Below are 27653 nucleotides of genomic sequence, written 5' to 3'. Positions count from 1 at the left end.
TTAAGCGATTCGGGAAGTCTGTACCTCTCAAGTACCTCAGCCAATGGGGAAAGAGAGAAATGCAGCCAGGAAATTAGGATAAAAAGGAGGCTGCACTTTCTAATAATTTGAGAGACCCCAGGGGAATGCCCCATGGCCTCTCCCTTTATTCGAATAAAGTAACAGGACTCCTTTGTCTCCTTTTTGGACATAAACCTCTGGTGTTTGTGGATTCATTTTCCTGACACTTTGAACTGTCATTTTCCCAAGCTGTCAAATTCCTATGAAGGAGAAGACTTCATCCAGGAAGATTTTACCAACCACGAGGAAAATGAAATCTAGGCCCCTGAACTGAAACATAGCATTGATTTCTGTAGAAAACTAAAAACTTTTCCTTTATGTTTTGGCTGCTGCAAATCATGGGTGCACATGGAATGCAGCCAAGTGATATGCAGGTTGCAAGGGACACCTGGAGGTGAGCTCACCCCAACGCCTGCCCAAAGCAGGTTCAGGTATGTCAGATTGCTCAGTGCCTTGTTCCTGTCAAATTTGGAATGCCCCCAAGGATGAAAATCCCACACCCTCTCTGGAGCCCTGTCCCAGTGTCTGAGTACCTCAATGGAGGAGTAATTTCTCCTCATATCTAACCTTAACTTCTCTGGTTGCAATTTGTGTCCTTGCCTTTTGTCCTTCAACTGATGCTCCTCCAGGATGATTCTGGGTCCATTTTCCCTCAGCTTTTCACTGGTTAGCTGTAGACAGCAATAAGATCCCACCCTTTACCCTTTCCTCTCCAGGATGAAGAAGCCTCTTTGCCTTCCTCATATGCCATATGCTGCAGCCCCCCACAGCTTGGTGGCCCTGCATCTCCAAGGCTGGGCCCACTCCAGTCTGTCTTCTACCAGCAAGGTCAGAAGTGGCTGTGGCAGTCCAGATGTGGTCAAACAGGTGCTGAAGATGAGTCAAGATTATGAAGAGTTAAAATTTAGCTAGGAGTTAGAAGCATTTTGTAGTGATTGAACCAAAAGGTAAGTTAACGAAGAGTTAGAAATTTAGCCAAGAAGTATAGTGCTATTCACTATTATCTACCTGTCTGAAACTTTGCTTGTAGTACATAAACTGTCATGAGGACAAAAGAAGCTGATAGAATTATAGGTAGCACCTAGATTGCATGATCAAATACAGGCAGGAGATATGGACTGTCTCTAGAAGGCTTGCTGAGGCTTGCCCACAATAGAAGGCAGAAAGTTCATGGTGACAAAGAGATCCCTGACTTCATCTTTCAAGACCACTGGCTCAAATCAAGACCACCGACCCAAATCAAGAAAAGAATTGTGCATGCACAAAGGACTAGTAACCTCATTTTAATAGGAAGCAGGAATGGGAGGTGCTGGAGATATGTATATGATTAATATGTAACACCTTGTGAAATAAATAAAGGGCAAATAACCGTGTCAGCAGCTGGCATATCTATAGGAGGCGACTCCCGTGCTGCCCACCGGCGTAATAAACATACCGCTTTCTTACTTTAATTAGAGAGTTTTTGTCTGTGAATACCGAGTTTTTTAACGATTCAAAGAGAGTGAAGAATCCCTTCCCTCAGGCTGCTGGCTGAAGTTCCCGCTATAGGGCCCTGTATGGGCTGTATAACCCAGCTGGCCTCTGCTGTAAGGACACGGTGTTGTCACAGCCTGACCTCAGGCCAGCCCCTGCAGGGTTGCTTTCTGTGCATTTGGCATCCAGTCTCTGCTGGTGCACAGGGCTATTCCTGCTGCACGCAGGACTTTGCCCTTGCCTCTGTCGAGCTCCGTTTGCAGCTGCACACTCAGGCAATAGGTGGCACTGATGGACGATGTAGTTTGCGTTGTCCCCGGGAAAACGTCACTGCGAAAGAGAAAGCCAGCAGAGGAGAAACTGGGATTGTGTCCTCACTCGGAGCAGCGGCCAGGCAAGGACAAGCAGACATGTGGCGAGAGATGCTTCCAAACGCATGGTGAGATCTCTTCGGCACAGGGAGGAGGGACTCCAGACTGGGCTCCCTGGGGTTGGCGGTGGGAGAAAGCCTCGGGAGGGTCAGCAGGCCACTGGAGAGTGGGAGCAGGCAGCTGAGTTCTCCTGAGCATGAGTGCGGAGGAGGTGCTGATCGACTGAGCCTTGTTTTGTGTCGCTCAGAGAGCTGCTTCTGGGACAGGCTTGCTTTGTTAGCAGTGCAGAGTTTGTGCTATTGCTTTGATGACTGGTTTCACTCCTCTGAGGATGTAAGTGCAGGGGGATATTCCTACCTATTTCGTAAGCTATTTGTTCTTAGGAGCCCTGTTCTTCCATGGCTGGAAGTGATTTAAGGAAAAAAATCCAACATATGCTGTCTCAGCAATTGTTACCAAATTGCCTTGGAGGCTACCGAGATACCCAGGACAGGCTCCAGGTTTTGCATTTCAGACAGCACAGGGAAACAATTCTAGGTGATAACAAACACCCTGTGGACTTAATTTTTCATGGATTATCAAGTCTTTTTCTTTTTTGGCATTTGTTTTGGTTTGTTTTGTCAAAGTACTATAATTATGACACCAAAGGCCTCCCTAATGTCACTGCGTTCCACAAGGCAGAGTAACAAGACTTTCTCTTGTGGCTTCTATTGTTGCTAGATTTTAGACTGCGTTTTTGTACCAGACTCTGCTAGTCTTAAAGGGAGCCTAGAAGGATACTTTCTTTTCCTAGCACGAAGGGGAGACCTAAAGGCTTGATATCCAGTCAGGAGTAGCTAGAAGTGTCAAAGGTACAGCAGCTCATTAAACTCTGAACAGGGAAGGGTCCCACAATACTCTTCTGGTGCCAGCCCTGCGGCACGATGGACACAACGTGGCTGGCAGCAGCATAACCCTGGAGCTCGGAATTGCCCTGCCATGGCTGTGCACCTATTGCAACACAGCAATCAAAATAAACAATTTTCCTGGCTGAAGTTACACAGCTGCTCATGGGATGAAACACTGCAAGAACACCTACGCAGTTGTTTGCTGCCTTTTATCTAAATTGTTCTGAAGGATGGAATATTATGGCAACAAATTATCTAGCTAAAGCACAGCCCAGGAACACTGTCTCTTTGTACAGAGGCAGTGCTTTGTGAGCACCTCTCTGTCCACCCTATGCAAAGAGTCGGAGAAATAATGGCAGATGTTGCCAGGTGGCTAAACAGCCTGTGATCACATGCGTGGGCAATGAGTGGTACTGGCAGGGGACATTCTTTGCACCATCCACATGGCTTGGTATGGGACAACACTTTCAGACTGTTAAGGATCTTTCTGGTTTTTCCCCTTTTGTAGGGAGAGCGTCTTGTCCCAGATCAGGTGAGTGAAAGAGCTGTTCTGTGCTGAGACCTCCTCTTTTGGTGAGCGCCCTGGCTGGGGCACAGCATCGTCCTTTCCATACTCTGGATGATGACAGCAACGAAATTTTCACTCACAGCCCCCTTGCAGCCCCGTGCAGGAGCCCCAGACACCTCTACTAATCCGCAGGGGAAACTGGAGAACTTGAAGCACAGGTCAGAGGGGTGGGAAAGTACACTACATTTAGGACTGCATGTCTGTCAAATCCAGCTCTGGTAACTTAGTTCCCACACCTCAAGTCTGAACCTTGCTGTTTAGAACAGAAACAGGGGCATCAACAGACATACCTTACTGGAAAGCTATGGGGGAGAACCAGGATTGCCCTAAGAGATGATTGAATCTGTAGGGGAGCTATCGATAAAGCACTGGCAAGAGGAGCATGTCCAGCACATCCAGCTCTCTTCAGCAGCTGAAGACTTTTGTCTCTCTTCCTGCTCCTCAGCCCACTCTGCCCATGCACTTTTTGTTGCTGGACAAGTTCAGCTGCTACTGTCTCATTCACTGCAGTACCTGCCTCAGAGTAGATTGGCCCGTATCCTGTTGAACCTTGTCTCCCTGGGCACCCTGGTTCACAAGGAAAGGGACAAGGAAGCCTTGTGATTAGCAAGTCCTGATCAAAAAGGACTTGAGAGCCCTAAGAAGTCTTGGTAGATAGAACCCTGACCCAAATCTTGCCCATGATCTTAAAAAAATTGTAGAAGTGCCCAGTTCCTGCTGACTGCCTTGGATTTATAGGCGTTTGTCCCTTCTCAGTCCCAGTGCATGTGAATACAAGCCTCAGCACAGTCCCTTTGACACTGCTGTCATTGAGCACGAACAATTTCATGCCTCCCCAGGTCTTTTGAATATTCTCAGAAGAATGTGGTGCTGGTTCCTGTGGCCGCCCTAGGGGTCGGAGGGATGCTGCTTTACTGGCTCAGATCTGGACGCAAGTTCAAGACTATTGACATGGGCGACGGGTGGTGGGGCTCAGGTGAAAGACCCCTCCGAGGGAAAGAAGATGAAAGCATCCGTCCCTTCAAGATTGAAACATCTGACAAAGAAATCGAGGTACCACTCACTGGGTGGTAAGGAGGGGCAGAAATTTGCAAGGGAGAGGCAGTCCATCACCCACCTCACTGCTTCGAGGTGATGTCTTGGGGGTGACAGCAGGGCACTTCCATGTGCCAGGGCAGCTACCCAGGTCCTTGGATGATGCTCTGGTTCACCATTCTTTATGAAGGGGATTTGAGCTCTGGGCCATTGCAATGTCCCCTGAAGGCTTTCTGAGACAACAGCCCCTCTGTGCAAGCTGGGGCTTCTGCAGAAAGGCCACACTTTGAGCAGCAGACTTTGACAGTGGTCTGTGGATGCCAGAGCAGGGCGGGAGGGCATTGGAACAGCAGTGGCACCAGTAGGGCAGGACAGAGGAAAGGGCTGTAAGGCTGAAGAGGGATGGGGCCTGGCTTGAGTCACAGCTCCTCTGTCCCTGCATGCCTGCCCCTAGTTATCTGGCCAAGTAGCAGCCAGCAGCTCATGGTGAGATTCTTATTCTCCCCACCAGCAGTGCTGCCAAGCTCCTAGTGCCAAAGACCCTGAAGTGAGTTAGTAGCAAGCCAAGAATAGGACCCAGTACTCCTGGGTGCCCATGGGGGACTCGTAACCTTTAGAAAATTGTATTCCCCACATAAAAAATTCCGGCAGTCATGCAGCGTATGGCACTTCTTCAGGAGGGCTTGTGGTGTCCCAGAGAGCAATACAAAAGCCAGCAGAGCCAGGAGAGCCTGTCTGTGCCTGCCCTGGCATAGGGGACATGCCAGCAGCTGGCCAGCCTGGCAAGAAGGGCTCCCTTCCACAGGATCTACACCGGCGCCTGGATAACTTCCGCTTCACACCACATGTGGAAGGGGCCGCCTTCCACTACGGCTTCAACTCCAGCTACCTGCGGAAGGTGGTGGCCTACTGGAGGAATCAGTTTGACTGGCGCAAGCAAGTGGAAGTGCTGAACAAATACCCCCACTTCCACACCACCATTGAAGGTGAGGGGGCCTCTGTGGCTTGAGCAGGTCTCACTTGGAATCGCACAGCAAGAAGGGGGAGATGTAAGAAGTGACAATATTTGAGATAACTGTATGCGTAACAGCTTAGTGATATGAGTGAAATATCACTGGTGGAGGCTCTATTATTAATAACCTTCTAGGGATTAAGACCATTACACAGTGTCAATAATATGAGGTCTGCTTCAAGATGCGCTTCATCTGGCTCTGAACCCGTGCTAACTAACAATGAGGTGCTCTTCAGCAATTGCCTTGAAGCCGCCTTTGAAAACTGTGAAATTTAGCCAGACTGAGGCTGGAATATTCGTCCCCACCACCCAGTAGTTTAGCCAGGTGAGCTTAGCCAGACTTTACATAAATGATGTCTTGATGGGTTAGCCAGACTTTACATAAGTGATCTCTAGGTTAGACTTCTATCATGCCTTTTTTAATGTTTCTCTTTTAATTATTGTAATGTTTTTGCATGTGTCTTACCCGCATTATGCTATTCATTCAAGTGCAGCTCTACTTATATACTCTGAGACCAGTTTCTCAGGAGATGGATGCTAATCTCCATGTGACCCCAGTATCTGGGGCTGGGGTCAATATCTCTGTCTTTGTGTAAAAGACGAGACACAGATACAATACCAGGCATCCCCTTTCAGCCAGGCATGTTCTTGCAGTAGGCCGATTGTAGAACTTCTGCTCCAGATGCTAATTACAATTTTGCCACCCTCCTTCTTCAGAATCCAGAGCAGAAACTGTGACGGTACCAGAGCTTTAATTTTATTTTCTTGGATCTGTGGCAGGGATTGATATCCATTTTATCCATGTGAAGCCATCCTATGTTCCTCATGGTCGAGCTGTTCAACCTCTGCTGATGGTCCATGGCTGGCCTGGCTCCTTCTACGAGTTCTACAAGATCATCCCTCTGCTCACAGAGCCATCCAGGCATGGCCTGAATGAGGGTGATGTGGTGTTTGAGGTCATCTGCCCCTCCATCCCAGGTTATGGCTTCTCAGAGGCCCCTCACCAGAAAGGTAAGCTATGAAAAGGCTCTGTTGAATTGCAGATTTTGGAGTAAGACCTCAACCATCCCTGGCACCCCTGGGCACTGCAGTTTGTGAATGCAGATGCCTGGCTCTTCAGGCCCATGTGGCTGAGGCTTTTGGGCTGGCTGTGGAGATTTGGAACACAATAGTAACTGGACGTCAGCTCTTCACTTTTCACTGAATTTCTTTCATCTTGTGTTCACTTTCTTTCCAAGCAGTAAGGCAGAGCAGCATTGCACACTGTGCCTTCCCACATCCCTACACACACGTGCCTCGGTCAGGTCACAGTCTTTGGCCAGGGGAGGAACACTAGGACAAACAGATCTCCTTTGTTTCTTTTACCTACAGGCTTTGACTCCATTGCAACTGCTCGGATATTTCATAAGCTGATGAACAGACTGGGCTTCAAGGAATACTACCTACAGGGAGGAGACTGGGGATCTCGTATTACCACAAACATGGCCCAGATGCTGCCACAGTAAGTAGCAAAGGAAATCAGTGCAGAAAAGCTGCCTCCAGTTCCTACCCTGCCTTCTTGCTCCATAGTCCTACCTTCTGTTTGCCTTGCCTCTCATCCCCTTCTGCTTTATTTCCTTTGGGGATAACCCAGCCCTCCATATTCAATTGCATTTATATGCTTTGAATTGAAAAGATTTTTTTTGAATCATGATGAACCTGAAGGGCTTTGTGTATTTGATTCAGTCCAGTGTTTCTCTCACAGTTGCAGTCATACTTGTTTTCTAGGAAACTTGGAGACAGAAAATTGCTTGATTTAACCTTCTATTCCTTAACTTACTTTTAGATCTGTGAAGGGGCTTCATCTGAATTGTGTTTTCGTCAGCAAACAAGGTTTGGGAAGGTTGATTTGTATAATGCTTGGGGCTTATGTACCATGGCTCGTAGGCCTCAGTAGGGAAGATGCTCGACGTTTCTACCCTTTCATGCAGAAGAATGTATATGATGTCCTGCGAGAATCTGGATACTTACACATCCAAGGCACCAAACCAGACACTGCAGGTAATGCACCTTCTCTGTATCCCTGTGAACACAGTATTCAAATACCATGAGTGATTAGTGTACAAAGGCCAGCCAAATTTGAGAAGCAATGCGTTCTGGTGACTGAGTGCAAGACCCATGTGGGCAGTGAGTTCATGGGGACAAGAACTATGTAAAAGGAAGTTAAAAGGAACCACTCAAAAATAGATGGAGATTTCAAGTACCACTTTTCAAGGTCTTTTAAATAGCATGCCACTTCTCTTGGGCAAGAACCCCTTTCCAAAAACTCTCTTAAAGTAAAACACAGGGTCCTGAAATTGAAGCGTTGAGAAGTAAATGGGTCTGAAAACAAGAAAAGTATCACAAGCAAGTAGGCACAATGTGAAAGTTGCAGAGAGGTAGACACAGCTCAAACACCTGAAAACATCCTGGGGCCAGTGGATAAGGAATATGAAGAAACATATGGCCATTTCATAATGCTTAAAGGAATTCTTTGTATCAGTCCCCACTAGAGAGGATTCTGGGGTATTATTTTATTGAAATAATGCCTCATCAGGAAAGACAGCTGGGCTGTATGAGGCTGGTGTCAGATGTGGAGACCAGAGAACAAACAACCCCCCATCCTGGCAATTCACTGAAGGAGAAGAAGCTCAAACTGGAATGTCAGCTAATGCCTAGCCTATTGCTTGAAGTGATCACAAACCCAAAGAAATAAAAGGAGATAGACAATATACCAGGTGGGAGGGAGTTATGGTGGTGGTGGTGTTTCTGATTGTCTTAGTCTTTTTAAGCATCAAAAGGTGAAGGCATCCACAGAAAAATGAAGATTACTATGTCTAGTCTGTGATGATAAATCTGACAGAACTGTTTAAACAAGGAGAATTGATTTACAGGGGATAATGTCACAGGGAAACCATGCTTCAAAAATCAGAGCTCAGACAGAATCAAACAGCTGTAGATCCCCTAACAGAATTTATATAATTTCCAAAAATATTTTGTTGAGACTGCTCCCCCAGCACTCATAAGAAATTGAACTGCCTTAAGAAAAGAATTAATACTAGTTAACATGAGAATCCGAGCATAAGAATAAATAAGCAGGTTCCAGGGGAGGGAGAGTATCACAAAAATCTGTGCTGACACCTATACACTTCAACAAGATCCTAACTTCTCTATGAATAAAAGTTAATATTTAGGTGTAAAATTGACAGCTATCCAAGCTTTGGTTTATAAGTAACTGGTTGATAAAACCAGCCAAGAAAAACTGATATCAGCAAAGTTCAAAGCAATTTAAGTGGAGGAAGAAAATCACAGTGGGCTCAAGTTTTGCTGCTGCCATACGAGAGAATCCATGAGTCAAGAACAGTGCTTTCAAACATCAGCCAACTCAGAGATAAAAGCACTTCTGCAAACTCTTAAAAAAGTGAAAAGAAAAAGCACAGATTCCATTATATTCATGACATTCTGAATCAGTTGCATTCCTGTTATCCCTGTTTCATAAATATATTTTAGTTTCAGAAGAATACGTCCCATCCTAAGCAGGGCAGAGCTTCCAAATATTTTATCTCAAATTTCTTTTCAGAGTGTCATCTCTTTATTTGCTCCTTCTGCCACACATCACCAAGAACCCAGTGGGACTTCCTTAGGTCTCAGCTTCTTTTGTATAGGAATTACCTAAGTTTGTCATACCCTCAGTTACAGTCAGAATTCCTTTGCAGGGAATTTATCACAAATAAAAGTACTATCAGGGGTAGATGAATACAGACTCTCTACTGAATTCTCCTGGAAAACTCTGAACTCTTCATGAAAGTCCAGTTTAACTTGCACTGAAGTATTGCAATGCCAGGCAACTGCAACAGCTCTTCTCTTCTCCTGAGTTAGGTTGTGGACTGAATGACTCCCCGGTGGGGCTTGCTGCATATATCTTGGAGAAATTCTCGACCTGGACAGACAAATCATTTCTGTATAAAGATGATGGAGGCTTGGAAAGGTAAGAAAACAGATGTTATTCCATGAGAAGTCTCATTAAAAGACTGACAGGTGGGAACTAATAGGAGGATACAGGTAAAACACTGGCCAGTCAAAGCTGGAATTTAAGGATGAGCACATGACAAGCAGTAGTTTAAACTTACAGCAGACTGCCTGCACACTACTGCTTCAGCACCAGGCAGTTTTGCTCCGGGCACACAGGTGCCAGTTAATTTGCTGCTTGAAAACAAGTGGAGATTAAGAGGAACAGCAGTTCTCCAGGACATGAGCCTAGTATGGACCACTGCGGAACAGCTTCCAGTTAAATTTCTTCCTCTCTCTCTCAACAGCAAATACTCTCTTGATGAGCTTTTGACCAATGTGATGATTTATTGGGTGACATCCTCCATTGTACCTTCAATGCGATACTACAAGGAAAACCTTTCCAAGGACCCTAGTCTAAATGCTTATAGCAGGTAATTATGTGGCAAGCTGCAAGGCAGATTTGCAAATGAGGTTGAAACATTAGTCTGTATAAACATTTAGATCACTTAAACCAGCAAATTTATTAGTTCTAAGAAAAATAAAAGTCCAAATTCTTATTTGCTTTTGATAAATATAGTTAAAGGTCACTTTTCTTTTGAACCTGTAACTCACACAAGGTAGCTTGCAGCCAAAACAATGCAGAAGACTTACCAAAGCACCAAACTCAGCCTTGTGTTCAAAATACAGGTCTATATACTTACTCACCAAACAAATGTGACTTGTAATTCAGTTCAGTCAAAACATAACAGAAGATCATGGGCACATCTAAGAGAGGAGTTTAAACTGAATTAGGAAGGCTATGGCTTGCTGGAGGATAAGCTAAGAACTACAGCAGTTAAGCACAAACTTGGGCTAGCAATTTGGAGAGCAGTACTTGAAACCCAGCACCTTGTGACAGCTGGTGCATTAAGATGATTCTAAGAGAGGCTGAGCATAATGTTGCTGAGCAGACTTCTCCAAGCAACTGATCATCCAAACAAAGGGGAAGTCTTCCTATATGGACTGAACCAGCCCACCTTTTCTCTCCAGAGGTGTTTGTTATGCATTTGGTACCAAATTCTAAAGCAAGCAGGAACCAGCCCATTTCTCAAAGAGGTGTGGTATCTTGTCATGTAGCACAACACTGCAGCTTACAAAAGTTAAACTCAAAGATGGAAAACGTTTCAATATCAAGCTGTGTGAAAAGTTGGCTCTACTTTACGCCTCTACAGGTATAATATTCTTAAACTCGAGGATACCTAATTAGAAATGAAGTTCCTCAGCAGAGTGCAGACCACAAAGTGCACTGCACAGAGCGGGGAAACTTCTCCAGCTGAATATGTTACCAAAGTCAGAGGTTTTTATAGACTTCCCCCACGACCTGTTTCATCAATGCAATTAACTTATGTCTTCTAGGTATGGCATATATGTTCCCACAGGGATTGCAGATTTTCCTCAGGAAATTTTACACACACCACGTGTCTGGGCAAAGGACGTCTACAAGAACATCATCACTTACTCTTACATGCCACGTGGAGGGCATTTTGCTGCCTTTGAGGAACCAAAGCTTCTGGCACAAGACATCATGCAGTTTGTCAGGAAAGTGGAACAGCTGTGAGACTGCAGTTGAAATACATGCATAGAATGGAAGCAAGTTGTTCTACCAGAGGCAGAACCTGTAGATTGGATTTGTTTAATCCCTCAGAGTAATCACATACAGAAACCAGCATATTATTTTGATAATAATTACAGTACAGAATTTTTAAATCAAGCACTATATGTTTTCATAAGAAAAAAAACAAATTAAAAAATCCAAAGCACTATATGTTTTCATAAGAAAAAAAACCAAATTAAAAAATCCAAAGCATCTTGTGTTCCTTTCATTACTAGCACCCTGTCATTGCTGCATTCACAGTTCAAGTATAACAGAATATGTAAACAGTTTATTGCAGTAACATTGCACTCATCTGAGGAAGAGAGGTGAAAGGAACTGGCCCAGGCTTCTGTTCAAAAGCTTCTTTAAACACTAGGACAATCTTAAACGTGTTACAAGCAGCTTTGGTGGAAGCATAAAGGGTTTTGATCTCCTGAGCACAAACACTCCTACATTCAAGTTATATTTCCTTCAAGAGACCTGGGATTTCATATTCAAGTGTGCAGCTGCACATAAGGCAGCTTTCTTCACTCTAACAGTTCTTCCCCTAGAACAAGTTTAAGAATCACCTGCAGCACATTGTAAACAGATATTAATGGATAATACAGCAGAGAGAGCACTCTAGTGCTCTCCAAGCTCAACAACATCAAATTAAGTTCCTGCTACTTCTGTCATCTCATTCCATTCCAAAAGGACAAAGTTAAAATAGGCGCCAAGTGTAGAGGGTTACTTCAACCTTTACCCTCTTGTACAAATGATTTTTTACCACCCCATTCTGCATTTTTGACTAGTAACAGCAAGTACCCTCACGACCAGTAGGCTCAAGTTTCTCTTCAAATGGGATGGACTTCTATGCATTTCAGAAAGGTTTAAGTCTAAGAGTAAGTTTCTTCCTCAAGTGAGGATAATCTACCATTATTAGAGCACCACTCCTAACTTTCTCTAAAGAGGGTTAGAGAAGAAACTGCTTAATCTTATAGCTAACTGATTGTCAGGGCTGTTAGATAAAGATCAGTAAAAAAATAGTCAATTGCTTATTGCTACCCTGCCTCCACCAAACTGGTCTCTTTCCATCTTGAGGACAGCATTAGCTACAAGACTTTCCAGTTGCTGAGAAGTCTTACTTTGGCATGTTAAGGAACAGAAAGTGAGTTAGGGGGATGTCTGATTTTATAAAATAGATGGGCAAACACTTGAGTACTCAAGTGGGACACTACCACTGCAACTGAGGCAGTGCCAGGAGCTCTGGCTGCTGCTTGCTGGGATAGCAGGGGGCCCCTGGAAGCGGTTCTAGTGTCTCCACCAGCTCCCCAGCACCCCTGGCGGCTGCAGCCCTTTGTAGAGGAGCTGCCTTCACACTGGCAGCATTCTTAATCAGCTGGAAATAAATCCCTCCTCTGCAAGATTACTACCTCGTGTCCTGCTCCCGTTTTGCTCTCTGGTTTTCTTGCTAGGGGGAGCCTTTTAAGGACTGCACAACGTCTTCCTCCCAGAGAGTTATTTTGCAGGAAGTAATTTCACTTAAGATAGCCTATAGGTAACCTGGCAAAGGCAGGGTCAGAAAATGGCCATATTAGAACTCAGGAGAAGACTGTATGTATCCAGCATTTGCCAGTTCACCAAGCACACAGCAGGGGAGTTTTATTCCCAACAGATTAATTAATCCCATTTCACAGATCAGGCCCCTAAGGAATCATTGAACCTGTGTGCAACTGTGCCTTAAAGTGGATTTGCCTTTGACAACAACTCAGGAAATAAGAACAGACGAGCACAGCCAAGGTACAGGAAAGCAGTGGATGCCATGGAGGAAAAAAAAAATTCATACAGACATGGTTCAAAAATACATGGTTACATTTGCTGAAATTATTAACACTTGAAGAAAAAAAAAGTAATCAATATTCCAGTTATATTTTTACAGAAACCATTCATTCACTAAATCCTTTGAGGGTCACTGGTGCTTGGAACCAGACATAGTCCTCCCACGTGGGTGCCGTGTGCTGTGGAGGTGAGGCACTAAGGTGGAGGTCTCCATCACAGGACAACGTAACAGTCAGCTTCCTCCCTCGGGTTGGCACTTGGTAGTTGAGCTTGGGCCGGAACCACTCAACACCACAGTCACGGTGTCCCTGGACCAGGACAAGGGTGCCTGTAACAGGGAGAGCCTTAAGTTCACTGAAGACATCAGCAACAAACAGGCGGTGAAAGAGCTGGCGAACACAGGGCGCAGTCTGGAGGCTCTCCTCAGCAGTGCCCTCACAGAACCCTTCCAAGTTCAGCTCATAGAGCTCCTTGGGGTTCATGACGTTGCCTCCAAGTAGGAAAAGAACCCGAGGAACCAGTGTCAGACTAAACATGACCTCCAGGTGCTGGAACAAGCCCTCCAGCTCCATCAGCACCTGCTGGCACTTTTTGCTTGCCAGACCCAGAGAGAGTGGCTTCTCAATTCCATCTCCATCCTGGAAAACAAAAATTCAGATTAGTACATTCAGTTATGAAGATATATTTTTTCTAATGTACTCTGCAGAAAGCATGGCCCACCCCATCTCAGAGAGTCAAGGAACAAGAGGTTTGTGTTCATTTTGAGAGCTATAGGTACCCACATCGAGAAGATGCACATCTCTCCATATCAAGCGATGCAAGAGGAACACAAAAGCACAATCCATAGCTATTCGGTTTGAATCACACTACTGATTAATTCCAATAGGAATTACAAGTCCATCTTTCAAAGATCAGCCATCACTCTGAAATTACTTAATTTTTTTTTTTTTTTTTTTTTTTTGCTTAGAGGTATTCGAGTAACAAACAAAGCAGTGACACGCTTTCAGCGTAAAGTAGGAAACAATCAATTAAGAGCAATTTGTCGAGACCTTCAGCAGCCTGAATGTCACGTTGCCTTTGCCTCATTTTTAAAGGAAGAGGTAATATTTAGGGATGCAGCTACAACACGCGCTTTACTTTAAAAGCGGCAACACACTGCTGTGCGAGTCACCGAGCGAGAACACGAGCTCACAAGCGAAAACTCAAACACCACAGCCCCCCCGAAGCTCCCCGTCCCGGGGGCCGCCTCCGAGCACGGGGGTGCCCCCCGCGGCCACCGCCCCTCACCTGGGCCGCCCGCCGGCAGAAGTAGGCGAGCTGCTCGTAGGGCAGCGGGAGCTGGTTCCGCTGGTGCAGGACGTGCTTCAGCAGCTCGCAGGCGAAACGGTAGCCGCTGCCCCGGCACACGGCTCCTGGGAACTCCACGGCCACGGCGGGGCTGTCCGACACCGACCTGTTCCCCTGGGACCTCATCCCGTCGCCGCCACCAGCACGATGCAGGCCCGCCAGCACCTGGGAAGGAAGGAGCAGTGACGCAGCCCCAACGGCCGCCGCGGGTTTAAATGCCGCCCCGCCGCGGAGCCTCACGGGAGGGGCGCACGGGCCGCGCCGCACGCCCCCCGGCGGCGGAGACCCCGCGGTTGGTGGGCGCGGTGGGAGGCGGGGCACCGGTGTAGCCCCGCCGGCGGAGGCGTGGTCACAAGAGCTGGGCCCGCCCCTCCGCTCCCGATCCCCTCGCGGCACCGCCCGGCTGAGGCGATGCCGCGAGCTGTGGCTGCTTTTTGCAGAGCTATCCGGGGAAGGCCGCAGGAAGCGGCTCCGCTGGCCTCGGCCCCGCTCCCGGCAGCCCTGGCGGCTCCGGTGTCTTGCGGAGGAACTGCCTTCGCGCCGCCGCGGGGAGGCGGAGAGCGTGCAGGGAGTGCCGTGTTTGGAAACATTGCGCTCGCCGCCCCATTGGGTGCCGCTTCCAGCACACGGCGAGGGGAGGGCGGGACGGCGAGAGGAGCTGCGCCGAGGCTGCTTTACAGGAACCGCGGCCGCCTGTGCGTAGCGTCACAAAGGGTGTCAGTTGTACACAAACACTGATCCAGCGCCGCCCTCCCCAGGGGATGCGGCGGGGAAGGAGAAGGCGCAGTGACCGTAGAACTGGAGACTGGGAAGACACTGAGTGAGGGGATGCGGCGCACAGCTGGAGGATGTTTTGCTGTTCCCTCCGCCTCCCCCCCGCCTCCCCCCTGTAGGAGCTTAATGCGTCCTGTGGGATCGCTCTGTATCGGGCTGCTGCTTCTGCGTAGTCGTGAAGTACCTCCAATGCCAAACAGCTTCGAAAGTGCCCCAGTTTGCCGAAGCCAGTCGGACTGATCGCTCAGTGTCAATAACGAGGGAATCCGGGGCTGTGAACTGCCAAAGGGGCAACCCGCGGGCGCCCACAGATCCCGGCGAGCAGGGCCCGGGGAGCGGCGGCATACCGCGCGTTGCCCGCCGCTGCCGATAGGCGACGCCCCTCCCTCGGACTCCAACTCCCATCCGCCCCCGCGGATGGAACCCGCACGGGAGCCGGCGGATCGCCCTGCGGGGCACGCCGGGAGGTGTAGTTTTGAGCGGGAGGCGCGCGGTGCGTTGTAGGCGGGCGGGACTCACTTTCCCGGGGCGCCGCGCGGCGGTCGGTGACGCCGGGGCCGGAGCCGGGCCGGCGGGGCCGGGCCGAGCGGGGAACGGAGCGGGTGCTGCAGCGGGGCGGCGGAGCCGCGCTGTCCGCCATGGACTCGCGAGTGTCAGAGCTGTTCGGGGGCTGCTGTCGGCCGGCGGGCGGCGGGGCAGGCGCAGCGCTGCGCGGGCGCGGAGGGGCCGCGCCCGGCGGCGGCGGTGGCTCGAAGGCGAAGAAGAAGAACGGGCGGAGCCGCGGAGGGAAGGCCAACAATCCTCCGTACCTGCCGCCCGAGGTGAGCTCTACGGCCGTCGCGTCCCGTCAGCCGCGGAGGGAGCGGGGCCAGGCCCCGGGGCGGGGGGCGCCGCCGCTGAGGGGCGGGAGGGGCGGAGGGCCGGTGTCCCCCCCAGAGCGGGTCGGTGCCACGCCCGGACCCCGCAGGTTGGGTGGCGGGTCCGGCTGGAGGTGCCGGCGGTGCTGCTGCGGGGCCGTGCCGGGGTCGCGCTGACAGCAGCCGTAGGAGCCGTCCTGCAGCCCCGGCCCCGCGAGCCGTGTGCCCGCCTGCCCCGGTCTCTCCTCCGGCTGTGCTCCTGTCCCCGGTGCCAGCGAGTTCCTTGTGGGGTCCACGGAAGTAGTATCGCACTGCCTGGCGTCTGTCTGTGGGCGCTTTGCCGCCTGCGATCGGAATAGCTTCGGAAATAAAGCTTTGCTCGCCTCGTAGTCCCAAAGATCCCGTTCGCATCTCTCTCCCCGAGAGATGATCTGGTGGGTCTGAGCCCCTTTGCAGTTGCCAAGCTCAGCAGGTTCTAGTGACTCCCTTCCCAGCTAATTTGGCAGCTGTTTTCTTACATGGGGCTGCAGGTGATATGGACAGAGTGTGAGGCACTTGTCCCTTGCAGCAGGGAGAAGTGGCATTGGTAGTACATGTGTGTGTGGTCAGCTGGGGCAGTTGTCACTGCTCTTATAGAACTGTCAGTGTGGGGAGAGTTGAGGTGGCCCGGACTCAATTGCTCAGCCCCAGTCAATGAGCTTTCTGTAAAATATATAATAGCCTGTCCTGGGAGGGAGCAGTTCCTCCACAAGGCAGGGCTGGGACTCTTGGCAAGATGGGAAGACAGCGCTTGGCTACTGATAGATCTTCTCCACAGGCAGGACTGTGCCCTGCAGCCGTAGTTTAGTTCTTGTTCCTTTCAGCTGGAGGCTGGACAGACCCCTGTAGTTTCAACGCAGCTTCCTGTCCCTGGCTACCCTGTGCAGTGTGTGCCCCAGCAAGTCTAGGCTTGTTGCTTTTCTGGTCTCAAGTGCCTTGAAGGAGACCCACTCCCTTATTTAGATGACAGTGCAGTAGGTGAATGGTTTTTTCTTAGAATTGGAAAGCTGGTAGATGGCAAGAGAGGAAAGCCTTCCACAAGTTCCCTTTTCTCACTGTATAGCTCTGCTGCTAAAGAACTGAGCTGACAATTAAGAACTTCTCTTGGCCTTTTGCCACTGTAAGCACCGCTGTGGTTAAGAGCTGAGCTGGAAGGCAAGGAGAGGGCTGTTGCCTCTCCTGACATGCAAATAGGTGTCCAGAGGAAAAGGAAGTGCTTACTGTTGCCAGCCCCATTTAGTCTGACAGAGTATGTGGCTTCCTGCAGGCTCCAGCCCTTTCTCAGTGGTCCTTACACTGAATCAATGGGAAAAATTACTTCAGTGCTGTCTAGATATTCTATATGGAAAGCTGGAGCCTGTTGTGGTTGAAGTGAGCTTGATGAATACCTGGGCCTTTCTGTTACAACCCCGTATGGCTTCAGCCCTTGCTGAGGAAGTTCTTCTGAGCACGTTGTGTACAGACAGTCCCAATCAGGTCTGGTTCTCCAGAACTGTCTGGCCAGTGACTAGCTGGCAAAGGAGTCATTGCCTTGCTTCCTTATGTCTGTAGTCCTTCCTTGTTGAGAGAAGATGCATAAGGATATAGAAAGGAGTCAATGAAAAACTAATTGAGTGAGGGAGAGTATCACTGAGCAGGAGAGGAGGCAGAAGCTTTTGTTCTCAGGCCCCTGTTTCTGTGCACATTGGATGGATGGAAGCTGCTGGATAGGGTGGGAGTGGGATGCTGTGGGTGGCATTTTATGGGTCATGGATGGGTGAGGGGGGAGACTTTAAATCATATGCTGGCCTGTGCCTTTTTGAAACTGGAACTCTCTGTCTGTCTCTCTCTGTGACTGTTAGGCTGGCCCTATTCTTTACTGTCCAGAAAAAAACTCCCCCCTGGACAGTATTACCCTTGTGTCCCACTCTAGTTTTGTCCTCTGGTGTTCATGATGTGGGATGCAAACAGCACAAACAAACCATAAGGAGAGTTCTAGTTGAGTGTAGGAAAGAATGGCAGAAGGCTGGGACTTAACACAGTCTCTTTTTGCCCCTTTCCCTCTCTCTGAAATCCTCAGCACCAGTTTCAGAATATCTAGGCATCAGGTGCCTGTAGAAGTCCCTGTGGGCACAGCATCTAACTCTTCTGTCTTGTTTCATTCTCTGACCAGGCAGAAGATGGAAACATCGAGTACAAGGTGAGTCTTTTGAGGTTGCAGAAGGAGGTCTTCCTCCCAGAGGGTTAGAGGGTTATTTTGCAGTAAGTAACTTTACCAAAGACAGCCTATGGGTAACATGGCCAAGGAAAGGACAGAAAAGTGGACACTGCCCTAAGGAACTACCATTCATCTTCAGTGTCTCTGTGCCAAGCATTACCCAGTATGCAGAGCTGGAAAATTTGCTCTCAGTACTCATTTTTAGGAATCTTTTTTAGTATATGATACCCACTATGTTTTTCTTGAGAGAGAGATGCAGATATCCCTGAAAACGATTTGCCGCTTTCTTGTGGCTGCTCTGCCATTTGCACTTACTGGCTCCTGGATCACAGATTGGTCCCAGAGTGCTGTCTTTAACCCTGCAGCAGGCAGGGTACGGATCCCTTTGTCACGAGGCAGGAAGGTTCTTCTACCTTTGTGAAACCCTTTCTCACCTGTCCCATGGCTTCTGTTCAGACACTAATACAGGCTGTACTTTCTAGAGGTGGGTCAGAGTTGGGAGCATTGCTTCACAGAATTGGGAGTTGCTGGCTTGGGCAATGGGATTGCCTCTGCATGCAGGCTGTGACTAGAGCTACCCCTCTGTTAAACAGCTAAAGCTGGTGAACCCCTCGCAATACCGCTTTGAGCACCTGGTGACACAGATGAAGTGGCGACTACAGGAGGGCCGAGGTGAGGCTGTCTATCAGATCGGCGTGGAGGACAATGGGCTGCTGGTGGGCCTCTCGGAGGAGGAGATGCGAGCCTCGCTCAAGACACTGCGCCGTATGGCGGAGAAGTAAGTGTTCCTCTTCGTCTGCAGGGCCCACGAGCATCAACAGCCTCTGGTACAGAGGCTCCCTCCCTGGACTCCCCTGAGCAGCTGGCTTCATCCTACAAAGCCCCTGTATGACTGACATCCCTTCAGTCCTGAGGCTCTAGAAACATGAGGAAAGTTATAGGGCTTTTGTCTGGAAGCGCGAGGATCCTTCCCTGCTATCCCCAGCTTTCATCCCCTTCACTTTGTCAGCTGTTATTCTAGAGGTGCAAGAGCTGTCAAGTACAAGTGTGTCTCACGCCTTCCTTTTGTCTTTGTGGCAGGGTTGGGGCTGACATTACAGTGCTGCGGGAGAGGGAGGTCGATTACGACAGTGATGTTCCAAGGAAGATAACGGAGGTGCTTGTCCGAAAGGTGCCTGACAACCAGCAGGTAGGGACCTGTCATTTGGCAGTCTCCTCCTGCTGGAGACTTAGAGGCTTCATACAAGCAGCTTCCTTTTGGGATGGGAGCCCACGCCCTAGAGGCACTTTGTCATAGATTGGCCCATAGCAGATGTTTTAAAGGGCTGCCAGAGGGAGGCTTGATGATAACGCTTCTTATCTCCAAGACTGTGATTGAGGCAGATGTCAGTGTGGGAGATTGCCTGGATCAGAGGTGAAAAATTATTTCGCTTTTATGGCGGCGGTTCTGATGCAGACCAGTGTGCAAACAAGGAAGGATTTAGAGGTCTGCTGCAGCAAATGGCCTTTTTTGTGATACCAAAGCCTAATGTGTCACATCTCAACTCTAGAGAGCGTATCACGACTGCTGGGCAGTGGTTTGCTGGGAGCAGGAGCAGAATCTGAGCAAGATTAAACTGCACAGTGTCCCTGATGCAGGGAAGCTCTCTGAGCTGCATCTCCACTGCCCAGTAATGCTCATGCACTCAGCACAGTAGTGCTTAAGTTTAATGATTTCTTTGTTCTTTTTCCTATAGTTCTTAGACCTTCGAGTAGCTGTCCTAGGGAATGTGGACTCAGGGAAGTCAACGTTGTTGGGTGTCCTAACGCAAGGAGAGCTGGACAACGGGCGGGGCAGAGCACGCCTTAACCTCTTCCGGCATCTCCATGAAATCCAGTCAGGAAGAACATCAAGCATCAGCTTTGAGATCCTTGGCTTCAACAGCAAAGGAGAGGTAAGAGAGTGGGTTGCTGAACTCAGAAAGCTGGAGGAGAATAGGACTACCCTTCTGTTAGAACTGTGAGTGGGACAGGAGGGAAGAGAGGTGGCACAGTTCTGTGTCCTTTTAGGTGAACCTGAGTGCTGCTTGTCCGTTTGCAACAGACACTGTTTCCTGCACCCATGGTGGATGATCTCTATTTACTAATTCTGAGATCAAAGTGGGTAGATAAGAGCTGGGTTTTCTTTACTTGCCTGCTGGGGCTGCCTCTCTCACAAGCTCCTTATGTTCCTTAGGTGGTAAATTATAGTGACTCCCGGACAGCAGAAGAGATCTGTGAGAGTTCTTCCAAAATGATCACTTTCATTGACCTGGCTGGCCACCACAAGTATCTGAAAACAACCATCTTTGGCCTCACCAGCTACTGCCCAGACTTTGCCATGCTGGTGGTTAGTGCCAACACTGGCATTGGTGAGTGTTGCCCTGCCTGCATGGATTGACTGCAACATGTGAAGAGAAATGGAGAGTGGGGGAATGGGTCCTTATCAGCTGTGAATGGTTGTCAGAAGAGTTTATTAACCTGTAACCTTCTACTGATATCTTGTAAGCCAGTGCCTATGAGTGCCTGGGAGGGGAGTAGAGCTGGGATCCTCTTACCAGCTGTAGACCGCATTGAAGTACCCTGGACAGAGAGGCTTTGTTTGGGATTTGGGGCTGTGTTTGTCAGAAAAGAAAACAACTTTGACATATTCTTAGGGCTGCTGAATCCCAAAGCCTTGTAAAAAGGCATCTGGAGTTCTCCCACATCTATCTCTGACAAACTTTAGCCAAAGAATGAAAACTACTGCATCTTTCTGAAGCAGACAGATCAGTCACAAAAATTCTTGGTGGTTTTTATTTTTCTGGACTGATGTTTGGTTTTGTTTAAAAGAATAATTTTGCTTTTTCATTGTATGATGAACTAAGCAGTTACGATGAAATCTCTAGAGTGGGCCCTTGGGATAGCCAGGAGGCACAGCTGTCGGCATAAACAAGCTACAGTGGTGACTGCTGCTGCACCTACACTCTCACTTGTCTCCTGCAGCGGGCACAACACGAGAGCACTTGGGCTTGGCCATGGCCCTCAAGGTCCCCTTCTTCATTGTCATCAGCAAAGTTGATTTGTGTTCAAAAGCCACCGTGGAACGGACAGTGAAGCAGCTGGAGCGAATCCTGAAGCAGCCAGGCTGCAACAAGCTCCCCCTGCTTGTGAATTCAGACGACGATGCTGTTACAGCAGCACAACAGTTTGCACAATCTCCCAAGTAAGGAACCATTCCTTTCTTCTGTTGGGAGCAGCAGGCAGTTCAGGCTGGGCTGGCATGCAGAGCTGGGGAAGGGTAATCACAGGGGAGGTGACCACGTGTTGAACATCTCTGCTCCTCATCGAGTTTCCTATCTCGGCATTCTCCAAGAAGGCATTTTCCCCTCCCAAACTTTTCTGGGCTATGGGAGCAAAAGGCTGCATTAGTTACTTCTCCATGAGAAAAATGTGTGTGGACAAGGGATTGGTGCCTCAACCAAACATTGAGGCAGGGGTTACTGTGGCGTTGTACCCAGCCTTCCTGCTTTAGCCATTTACTGGTGTAGGATCCATCTTCCTGCAGGTCTCAGTAGATTCAGAATCCCAGAAACCTTCTGGAGCTGCACTCAGGCCTTCTGCTTATTTCTGTCTGTTTGTGTCTGACAGCATCACCCCAATCTTCACACTGTCCAGTGTTTCTGGGGAGAACCTGGATCTCTTGAAAGTCTTCCTCAACATCCTCCCTCCACTGACCAACAGTAAAGAGCAGGAAGAATTAATGCAGCAACTTACAGAATTTCAGGTGCATAAGGGTAGTTTGTTTCCAGTTCTGATACCAGACTCATTGCTGTGCCATGGGAGGGACGTTTGGGGAATTTGGACACCACAGGTAGAGACATGGTGAATTCCTGGACTACTGAGAAACATTAAAAAAAGGACTTGGTCCTTGAGAAAAGCCTGATAGGCTGGATATGTCCTAACCATGAGATGTCTGTCTTGGGGATAAGATCATTTCTCTGGTTGCTATTTAAAAGGCAGAGATTTGTTCCTCTAATGGGAAGGTAGTGGGAGCTGGTGAAGCTCTGACATGGTGTCTGATGACCACCAGAGAGCTCACCTCCTTCCTCACAAGGGGCGGGCTCTTTGTCCTCATTCTGGAGTGCTGTTTCACAGCTGTCTGTCTGAGCAGCTTATTCTTGTTGCCTTGCTGCAGGTTGATGAAATTTATACAGTGCCAGAGGTGGGGACTGTTGTGGGAGGAACTCTGTCAAGGTAAGTGATGCCAGGCAGATGAGTGTGGATGTGAATGGTTGCTGGAGCTCCCACGAGGTTAGAGTCACCTGCTGCAGAAGTGTAAGCTGTGTGAGGCTCAGTCCTGACTGCTGCCAGATGACTGAGCCAAGTGAGAGTAGAGCCCTACAGGGTGTTGGGAGGTGACATGAGCAGACCATTGGTCATATGGTGGCAAGCAGACAGTCTGCTCTGAAGTTGCTGGATTAGGAATGTGTCCTGAAGCATGCTGAAAGAAGGCATGCTGGAATCTAGAGTTGGCAGTGGTTAGGCATGATCCCAAGGAGTTGCTTTCTTCCTTCCTCAAGTAGGGGGAGGCAATGTAAAAGGTAGATCCTCTGATTCCAGCAGGGGTTAACTGCACACTACCCCATGAAAAGGCAGCTGTCCCTCCGTGTTCAGGAGCCATCAGAGCAGTTTGACCATCAGCACATCCACACTGAACGAGCATCATCTGAGGTCTCTCCACCAGAAACAATGCAGTGTGGCAGAGCACTGGGTGTACAATGGCCCCTGTCTGTACCTGGGATTCTTAAGAGTGATAGTGTGGCTTTCACTCCTGCTGTAAGAAATCCCGGTTCTCAGCAGCTTTGTATCCCTGTCAGTTGGTCCAGGGTAAGAGTCCGAAGACTTGGCCCTGCAGAATTTGTTCAGGTTAATCTTGGAGGGTGAAATGTCTTTGTCTCCTTATGAACTGTGTCCTGCTCTTCTACCCTGGGCAGTGGGATCTGCCGAGAAGGGGAGAACTTGGTGGTTGGTCCCACTGACGATGGGAAGTTCCTCCGGCTGAAAGTGTGCAGTATCCAACGGAACCGCTCTGCCTGCCGCGTGCTGCGGGCTGGGCAGGCAGCCACCCTGGCCCTTGGACCCTTCGACCGCTCCCTGCTGCGCAAGGTTGGTCCCGCTGTTGCCTGGTTGTTCACTGGTCCAGTGGGCAGGACTGGAGGCCTCCCTGGAGATCCCCCATTGATAGGGTGGGAATGAAATAGAGATGTTTGCAGGAAACTTGCTGGAAGGGGAGGAAATGGCCAAGTTACAAAGTACAATGAGGGCAAGGCTGAGAATGAGATGCAAGCCCAAGTCATGGAGTGGAGGTGTATTTGTGGTTTTGGGGGCTGTTCAGAAGCAAGGGGACTGGCCCTAACTGGTCTGAACCTTGGGTTGTTCTGCAGGGCATGGTCATGGTGAGCCCAGAAATGAACCCCACCATCTGCTCAGTGTTTGAAGCCGAGATCGTGCTGTTATTCCATGCCACAACTTTCCGGAAGGGGTTTCAGGTGACAGTGCACGTGGGGAATGTGCGACAGACAGCTATCGTAGAGAAGATCCATGGAAAGGTAGGCCATGGAAAGAAAGGGTAGGAAGATGGACCTCCCTGTGGGGTTTGTTGGGATTCCACCATGCCCTCTGGTAAAGCTGGGGGCTGATGGTATTTTGAGTAGCCGTGTCCCTTCCTAGGAGCAGACTCCATCCCTTTATCCTGCCCAATGGTTGCTTTTCCTCCAAACTTGTTAAAGAAGAGAGGTGAACTCTCCATTCTTCAGAGCTTGTGTCTTCCTGTCTCTTCTTATGTATACAGTAATGGGAAGGGCTCAAGCCATGCAGTCTGAAGAACGCTGCTTATTTGCCTCATCTTGTTGCTATCCACATGTTGATAACAATGTTATCTCAAGTCATTCCGCAGCACATCCTTCTGGGCAGAGGATGGAAGAGGCCATGCTACCCACAGCAGGGGCTTGGCTGAACCTCTCAGAATGCATTCAGGACACTTTTTAACCTCTTCATGCATCAGCTTGGGAGATGGGTCTAAGCTCTCCCATTTTTCTTTTCAGGACAAGCTGCGGACAGGAGAGAAGGCGGTTGTCTGTTTCAGGTTCATCAAGCATCCTGAATACTTGAAGATTGGAGCCAAACTGCTTTTCCGTGAAGGAGTCACCAAAGGCATTGGGCATGTCACTGACCTCCAAGCCATCACCACCAAAGAAAACGGCCTGGAGGAGTCCCTGGGGCCTGGACAGCTGAGCTTCTGACTACCAGTAGGTCAGAGAAATCTCCACTCACCAGCACCTGGGGAGAAGGATGGAAGCTCCTGTGGCTTTCTGAGCAATGCCTGGAGCTGCTGCTGTCCCGTTCTAGTGTGGATGTCCCTCCTTTGCACTGTGAGATGGAGCCTGGGAGAGTTTCTTGCATTCAGTGCCGTACGTGGGACAAGTTAAGCATGTCTCCACATCGCCTGCAGCTTTCATTATCCTGCCCTCCTTCAGAATAGATCGGAGGTACCTGCAGACCTAGGCAGGCAAGTTCTGGCTTTGTTTACTGTTTGAAAATTGCTGGTTGGGAGGCACAGAGCCCTTGAAGACAAGCAGTGAAGGGATGTTTTTCCATCTCTGACACAAGATCTGGTCCCATTTCTGCTCTCTGAGCACTGGGTTGATAACAGTGTTCTCTCAAGTCATCCTGCAGCACATCCTTCTGGGCAGGGGATGGAAGAGGCCATGCTACCCACAGCAGGGGCTTGGCTGAACCTCTCAGAATGCATTCAGGACACTTTTTAACCGTTTTAATCTTGGTTGGCTTTAATCTGCTGTGTGTCCATTTGTGCACTGGTTTTGCGTTACTCCAATCTGAGTGTCTTACTGTTGGACAGATGTCCTGTTCCCCACTCACATGTACACATTTCTTCAGCATCCTGCTTTCTGACTCCCAGGAAGCTGTGGCTGCTCTGAGTGGCACAGCCTCCTGACATAACATCATGAAGACAGAGTTTGTACTTGCATCTGTTCCTTGCAGCAGCTGGACAGGAGGCCATTCTGTGGAGCTGAGCAGGGCCTGGGCCTGTGCTGGTGTGAGCAGGTTGTTTCCATGGATGTTCACCTGGTGTTCAATCTGCACATTGGTAGCAGTGGTTTGCAGTGGGCTCCCTGGTGTGGCCGTTCCCAGCCCACCTTGTTCCTCACACGCTTGCCTTAATGCGTGAGGAGAACAGGCTGTGTTGCCTATACACAACCAGGTAACTTCTGTTTTGACAATGGCATGATTTTATTTGTTTCTCTTGGAGGAAGAATTCCTTTCTTTCCATTGCCACTGGGGTTTGTTGTCAGAGGAAAGCTGATGTTGCCAGCAAGGACTCTGTACATAGAGTGGAACACTCTCACACTCCGTCATGCAGCTCTGCTGTGTAGCCTGGAGGGTGCAGCAGGGTCTGTAAAGCTGTATATAGGCTTTTGGTTTTATTGTTGACTGTTAGACCAAATGTGTCTGCCATGAGAAAAAGGCCTTCAGCAAGCCCTGCTGGTTGGATTGGTGGCCTGCTAGCCCTGACTGAAGAGAAGGGCGAGGGCCTGTGATAGCACTTGGACACGTAAGTGGCCCTTCTGCCATCCTGAGAGCAGGTTCTGCTGCTGGGCCACTGGCACACGTGGTGCTGCGGGGCTGTGGCTCTCTATGCTAGGCTGGGCCGGGCCCTTGTGGGGCGAGAAGGTGGGGGCTGCAGCCTGCCAAGAGCGTGCTGAGGCGGGCAGAAGCCTGTGAAGTGGCATAACTGAAGAGAAGGCAGCTCAAGAGTGGCAGGAGTGACCTGTCCCTTGGAGGGAGCACTGATCCGGCTGAAAACTGCTGCATCCCCATCAGCCCAGCAGTGAGAAAGGAGCTGCTGGCTCAGGGTCACTGCTCAAGCAGGATCCCTTTGACTCCCATTCTGGCAGTGGGCTGGGTATTCCAATGACACAGTCTTTTCACCAATGCCTGCAAGAAGGACAGGCCCCAGCTGCCAACAGGCTCTTCCCTTTGGTGCTAGTGGGTCACAAAGAAAGCTGCCTGGGGGTGGGGGACTCCAGCTCTTTGCAGCAGCACTGGTGTTTTCTGCCCCAAATGGGGGTGCTGTGACCTCTTCTGAAACAGCCAGTGGCTGGTCTCACCTCATCCCTGCCATCTGTGGCATGACTGTTCTTGGTGCCATGCTCTTCATAATTGCTGTTCTGTTGTCTTGAATTTTTCTAATGCTGGGGAGTGTCCCTGTTCCCCAAGCACATATATAAATGTACAGAATAAAGATGTTTTATTGAGCTTGCTGGCTGAATTGTACAATGAGTGAGTGTGGAGCTGGGCTCTTCCTCTGCTGCCCTTGGAGCTGGGTCATGGGTGGAGATAGCTACCCTTCACCCGTTCCTAAGCTTCCTGCATTCAGCCCTATAAATACCACGCCGTGGTGTGGAAAGAATGCACGCACTGCTGTTTACAACCTCGAGCTCCCAGCTTATCTGAGTAAGCCTGGGTGTGCAGCCTCAGGTGACAGGCAGCCACGTCACCCTGAGCACAGCATTTTCGGCTGTTGTGGGCGGAACAGGCTGCGGCGAGAGCTTCCTCAGTCATAAATTCCCCCAGAGTGTAATTAAAGAGACGCTTTCTAGGGCACACATCTAACCCGTAGTTTGTTTTTAAAATAGCTTCAGCCTTATCAAGGGGTTTGTGACTGCCTTGTCTCCAAGAGAACGGGTTGTTCCCTTTGGACAAGCAGAGTCAGAAAGGTTTCCCTGTGGAGATGACTTATGACCGAAAGGATTTGCCTCTTCTAAACTTGTTTTTGTGTCAGATAGTGGCATCTGCAGAGTCCAGTCCTGCCAGACACTTAGGAAGTGAGATGTGCCACTGTCACAGGAGATGAGGCAATCCTGACAAACTGGTTGTGTTTCTCTTTGCATGAGGACTTTGGGAAACTTGTCACTTTGCAATGTTAGGATTGTCATTATTGGGAGTGACTCCGTAATTCCTTCCTCTGGTGATTACCAGAGCTGCATGCACAGAATGAGCTTCTTGTGCTTCTTGAAATCTCACAACTGTGTTGTCAAGTATTAGACTCCACTGACAGTAATGTAGCAGTTTCCCAGCACAGGCTGTCTCCTGGAAGGAGAAAGCAGCTCAATAGCTGCAATTAGGATGGTGCAGTTCAGAAAGTAGCACATACAAATAGAGCTGCCTTTTGCATCATTATCTGCTGCCTGAAAGGCTCTCTCCCCTCCTGCCCACAGAAGGGAAGCCTGCAGCTGATGAAATTCCCTGCAATTCGTTTCCTTAACCCCACCCAGTGCTGCCTTGACGTGGCACATTCCTTCCCCCTGCCTTAAGAGCCAAGCTCCAATTATTGGCAGCAGTGCTTCTGGCAGGCTCCGGGCAGCTCGCAGTGTAGCAGAGCTGAGCCCTGCCAGGCAGCTCAGGGCAAGCACTTCTCTTGTCCTGGAGCCAGTGTCACCCTCTCTCAGTGCCTGCTTGTCCCCTCCATGAT

At 49.3% G+C, this 27653-nt stretch overlaps 3 protein-coding genes across 6 annotated transcripts; 2 read left to right on the top strand and 1 right to left on the bottom strand.

Moving 5' to 3' along the window:
* Positions 1-1846: 1846 nt before the first annotated feature.
* Positions 1847-11281, top strand: LOC309584258 (epoxide hydrolase 1-like). Of its 2 annotated transcripts, XM_082300212.1 has the most exons (10): positions 1847-1972; positions 3300-3323; positions 4199-4412; positions 5200-5380; positions 6187-6417; positions 6778-6907; positions 7232-7446; positions 9304-9412; positions 9741-9866; positions 10831-11281. In XM_082300212.1, exons 1-10 carry the CDS (start codon positions 1944-1946, stop codon positions 11030-11032), a joined length of 1461 nt encoding a protein of 486 aa, XP_082156338.1. In that variant the 5' UTR covers positions 1847-1943; the 3' UTR covers positions 11033-11281. The 2 variants fall into 2 exon arrangements, with proteins under 2 accessions (XP_082156338.1, XP_082156339.1); XM_082300213.1 differs by lacking the exon at positions 3300-3323 and having other exon boundaries at positions 1878-1972.
* Positions 11282-12694: 1413 nt separating this feature from the next.
* Positions 12695-14426, bottom strand: MAD2L1BP (MAD2L1 binding protein). Its single transcript, XM_082277071.1, has 2 exons — positions 14174-14426; positions 12695-13524 (listed from the first exon to the last, which is right to left on the bottom strand). The coding sequence occupies exons 1-2, from the start codon at positions 14357-14359 to the stop codon at positions 12994-12996; spliced, it is 717 nt and encodes a 238-aa protein (XP_082133197.1). The 5' UTR covers positions 14360-14426; the 3' UTR covers positions 12695-12993.
* A 1139-nt stretch (positions 14427-15565) lies between these two features.
* On the top strand, positions 15566-26436 carry GTPBP2 (GTP binding protein 2). 3 transcript variants are annotated; one of them, XM_082277230.1, is made up of 13 exons: positions 15566-15828; positions 18056-18082; positions 18694-18878; positions 19181-19289; positions 19837-20034; positions 20316-20490; positions 21104-21323; positions 21749-21884; positions 22296-22354; positions 23095-23266; positions 23545-23709; positions 24205-24408; positions 24509-26436. In XM_082277230.1, exons 1-12 carry the CDS (start codon positions 15646-15648, stop codon positions 24400-24402), a joined length of 1827 nt encoding a protein of 608 aa, XP_082133356.1. In that variant the 5' UTR covers positions 15566-15645; the 3' UTR covers positions 24403-24408; positions 24509-26436. The 3 variants fall into 3 exon arrangements, with proteins under 3 accessions (XP_082133356.1, XP_082133355.1, XP_082133354.1); XM_082277229.1 differs by having other exon boundaries at positions 24205-24412; XM_082277228.1 differs by having other exon boundaries at positions 24205-26436.
* Positions 26437-27653: the final 1217 nt, after the last annotated feature.

This window comes from Coloeus monedula (assembly GCF_965178545.1).
Source record: "Coloeus monedula genome assembly, chromosome: 2".
NCBI classification, from domain to species: domain Eukaryota; kingdom Metazoa; phylum Chordata; class Aves; order Passeriformes; family Corvidae; genus Coloeus; species Coloeus monedula.
Note: the sequence above shows the minus strand (reverse complement) of the source record. Positions and strands in the feature narration are given on the sequence as shown.

Coding starts and splice junctions, on each gene's coding strand:
- LOC309584258 (XM_082300212.1), top strand. CDS start 1,944: ATGTGGCGAGAGATGCTTCCAAACGCATG. Junction 4,413..5,199: donor CATCTGACAAAGAAATCGAG/GTACCACTCACT, acceptor TCCCTTCCACAG/GATCTACACCGGCGCCTGGA. Junction 7,447..9,303: donor CACCAAACCAGACACTGCAG/GTAATGCACCTT, acceptor CTCCTGAGTTAG/GTTGTGGACTGAATGACTCC.
- MAD2L1BP (XM_082277071.1), bottom strand. CDS start 14,359: ATGAGGTCCCAGGGGAACAGGTCGGTGTCGGACAGCCCCGCCGTGGCC. Junction 13,525..14,173: donor TCTGCCGGCGGGCGGCCCAG/GTGAGGGGCGGT, acceptor TTTGTTTTCCAG/GATGGAGATGGAATTGAGAA.
- GTPBP2 (XM_082277230.1), top strand. CDS start 15,646: ATGGACTCGCGAGTGTCAGAGCTGTTCGGGGGCTGCTGTCGGCCGGCG. Junction 20,491..21,103: donor TAGTGCCAACACTGGCATTG/GTGAGTGTTGCC, acceptor TGTCTCCTGCAG/CGGGCACAACACGAGAGCAC. Junction 21,324..21,748: donor CAGTTTGCACAATCTCCCAA/GTAAGGAACCAT, acceptor TGTGTCTGACAG/CATCACCCCAATCTTCACAC.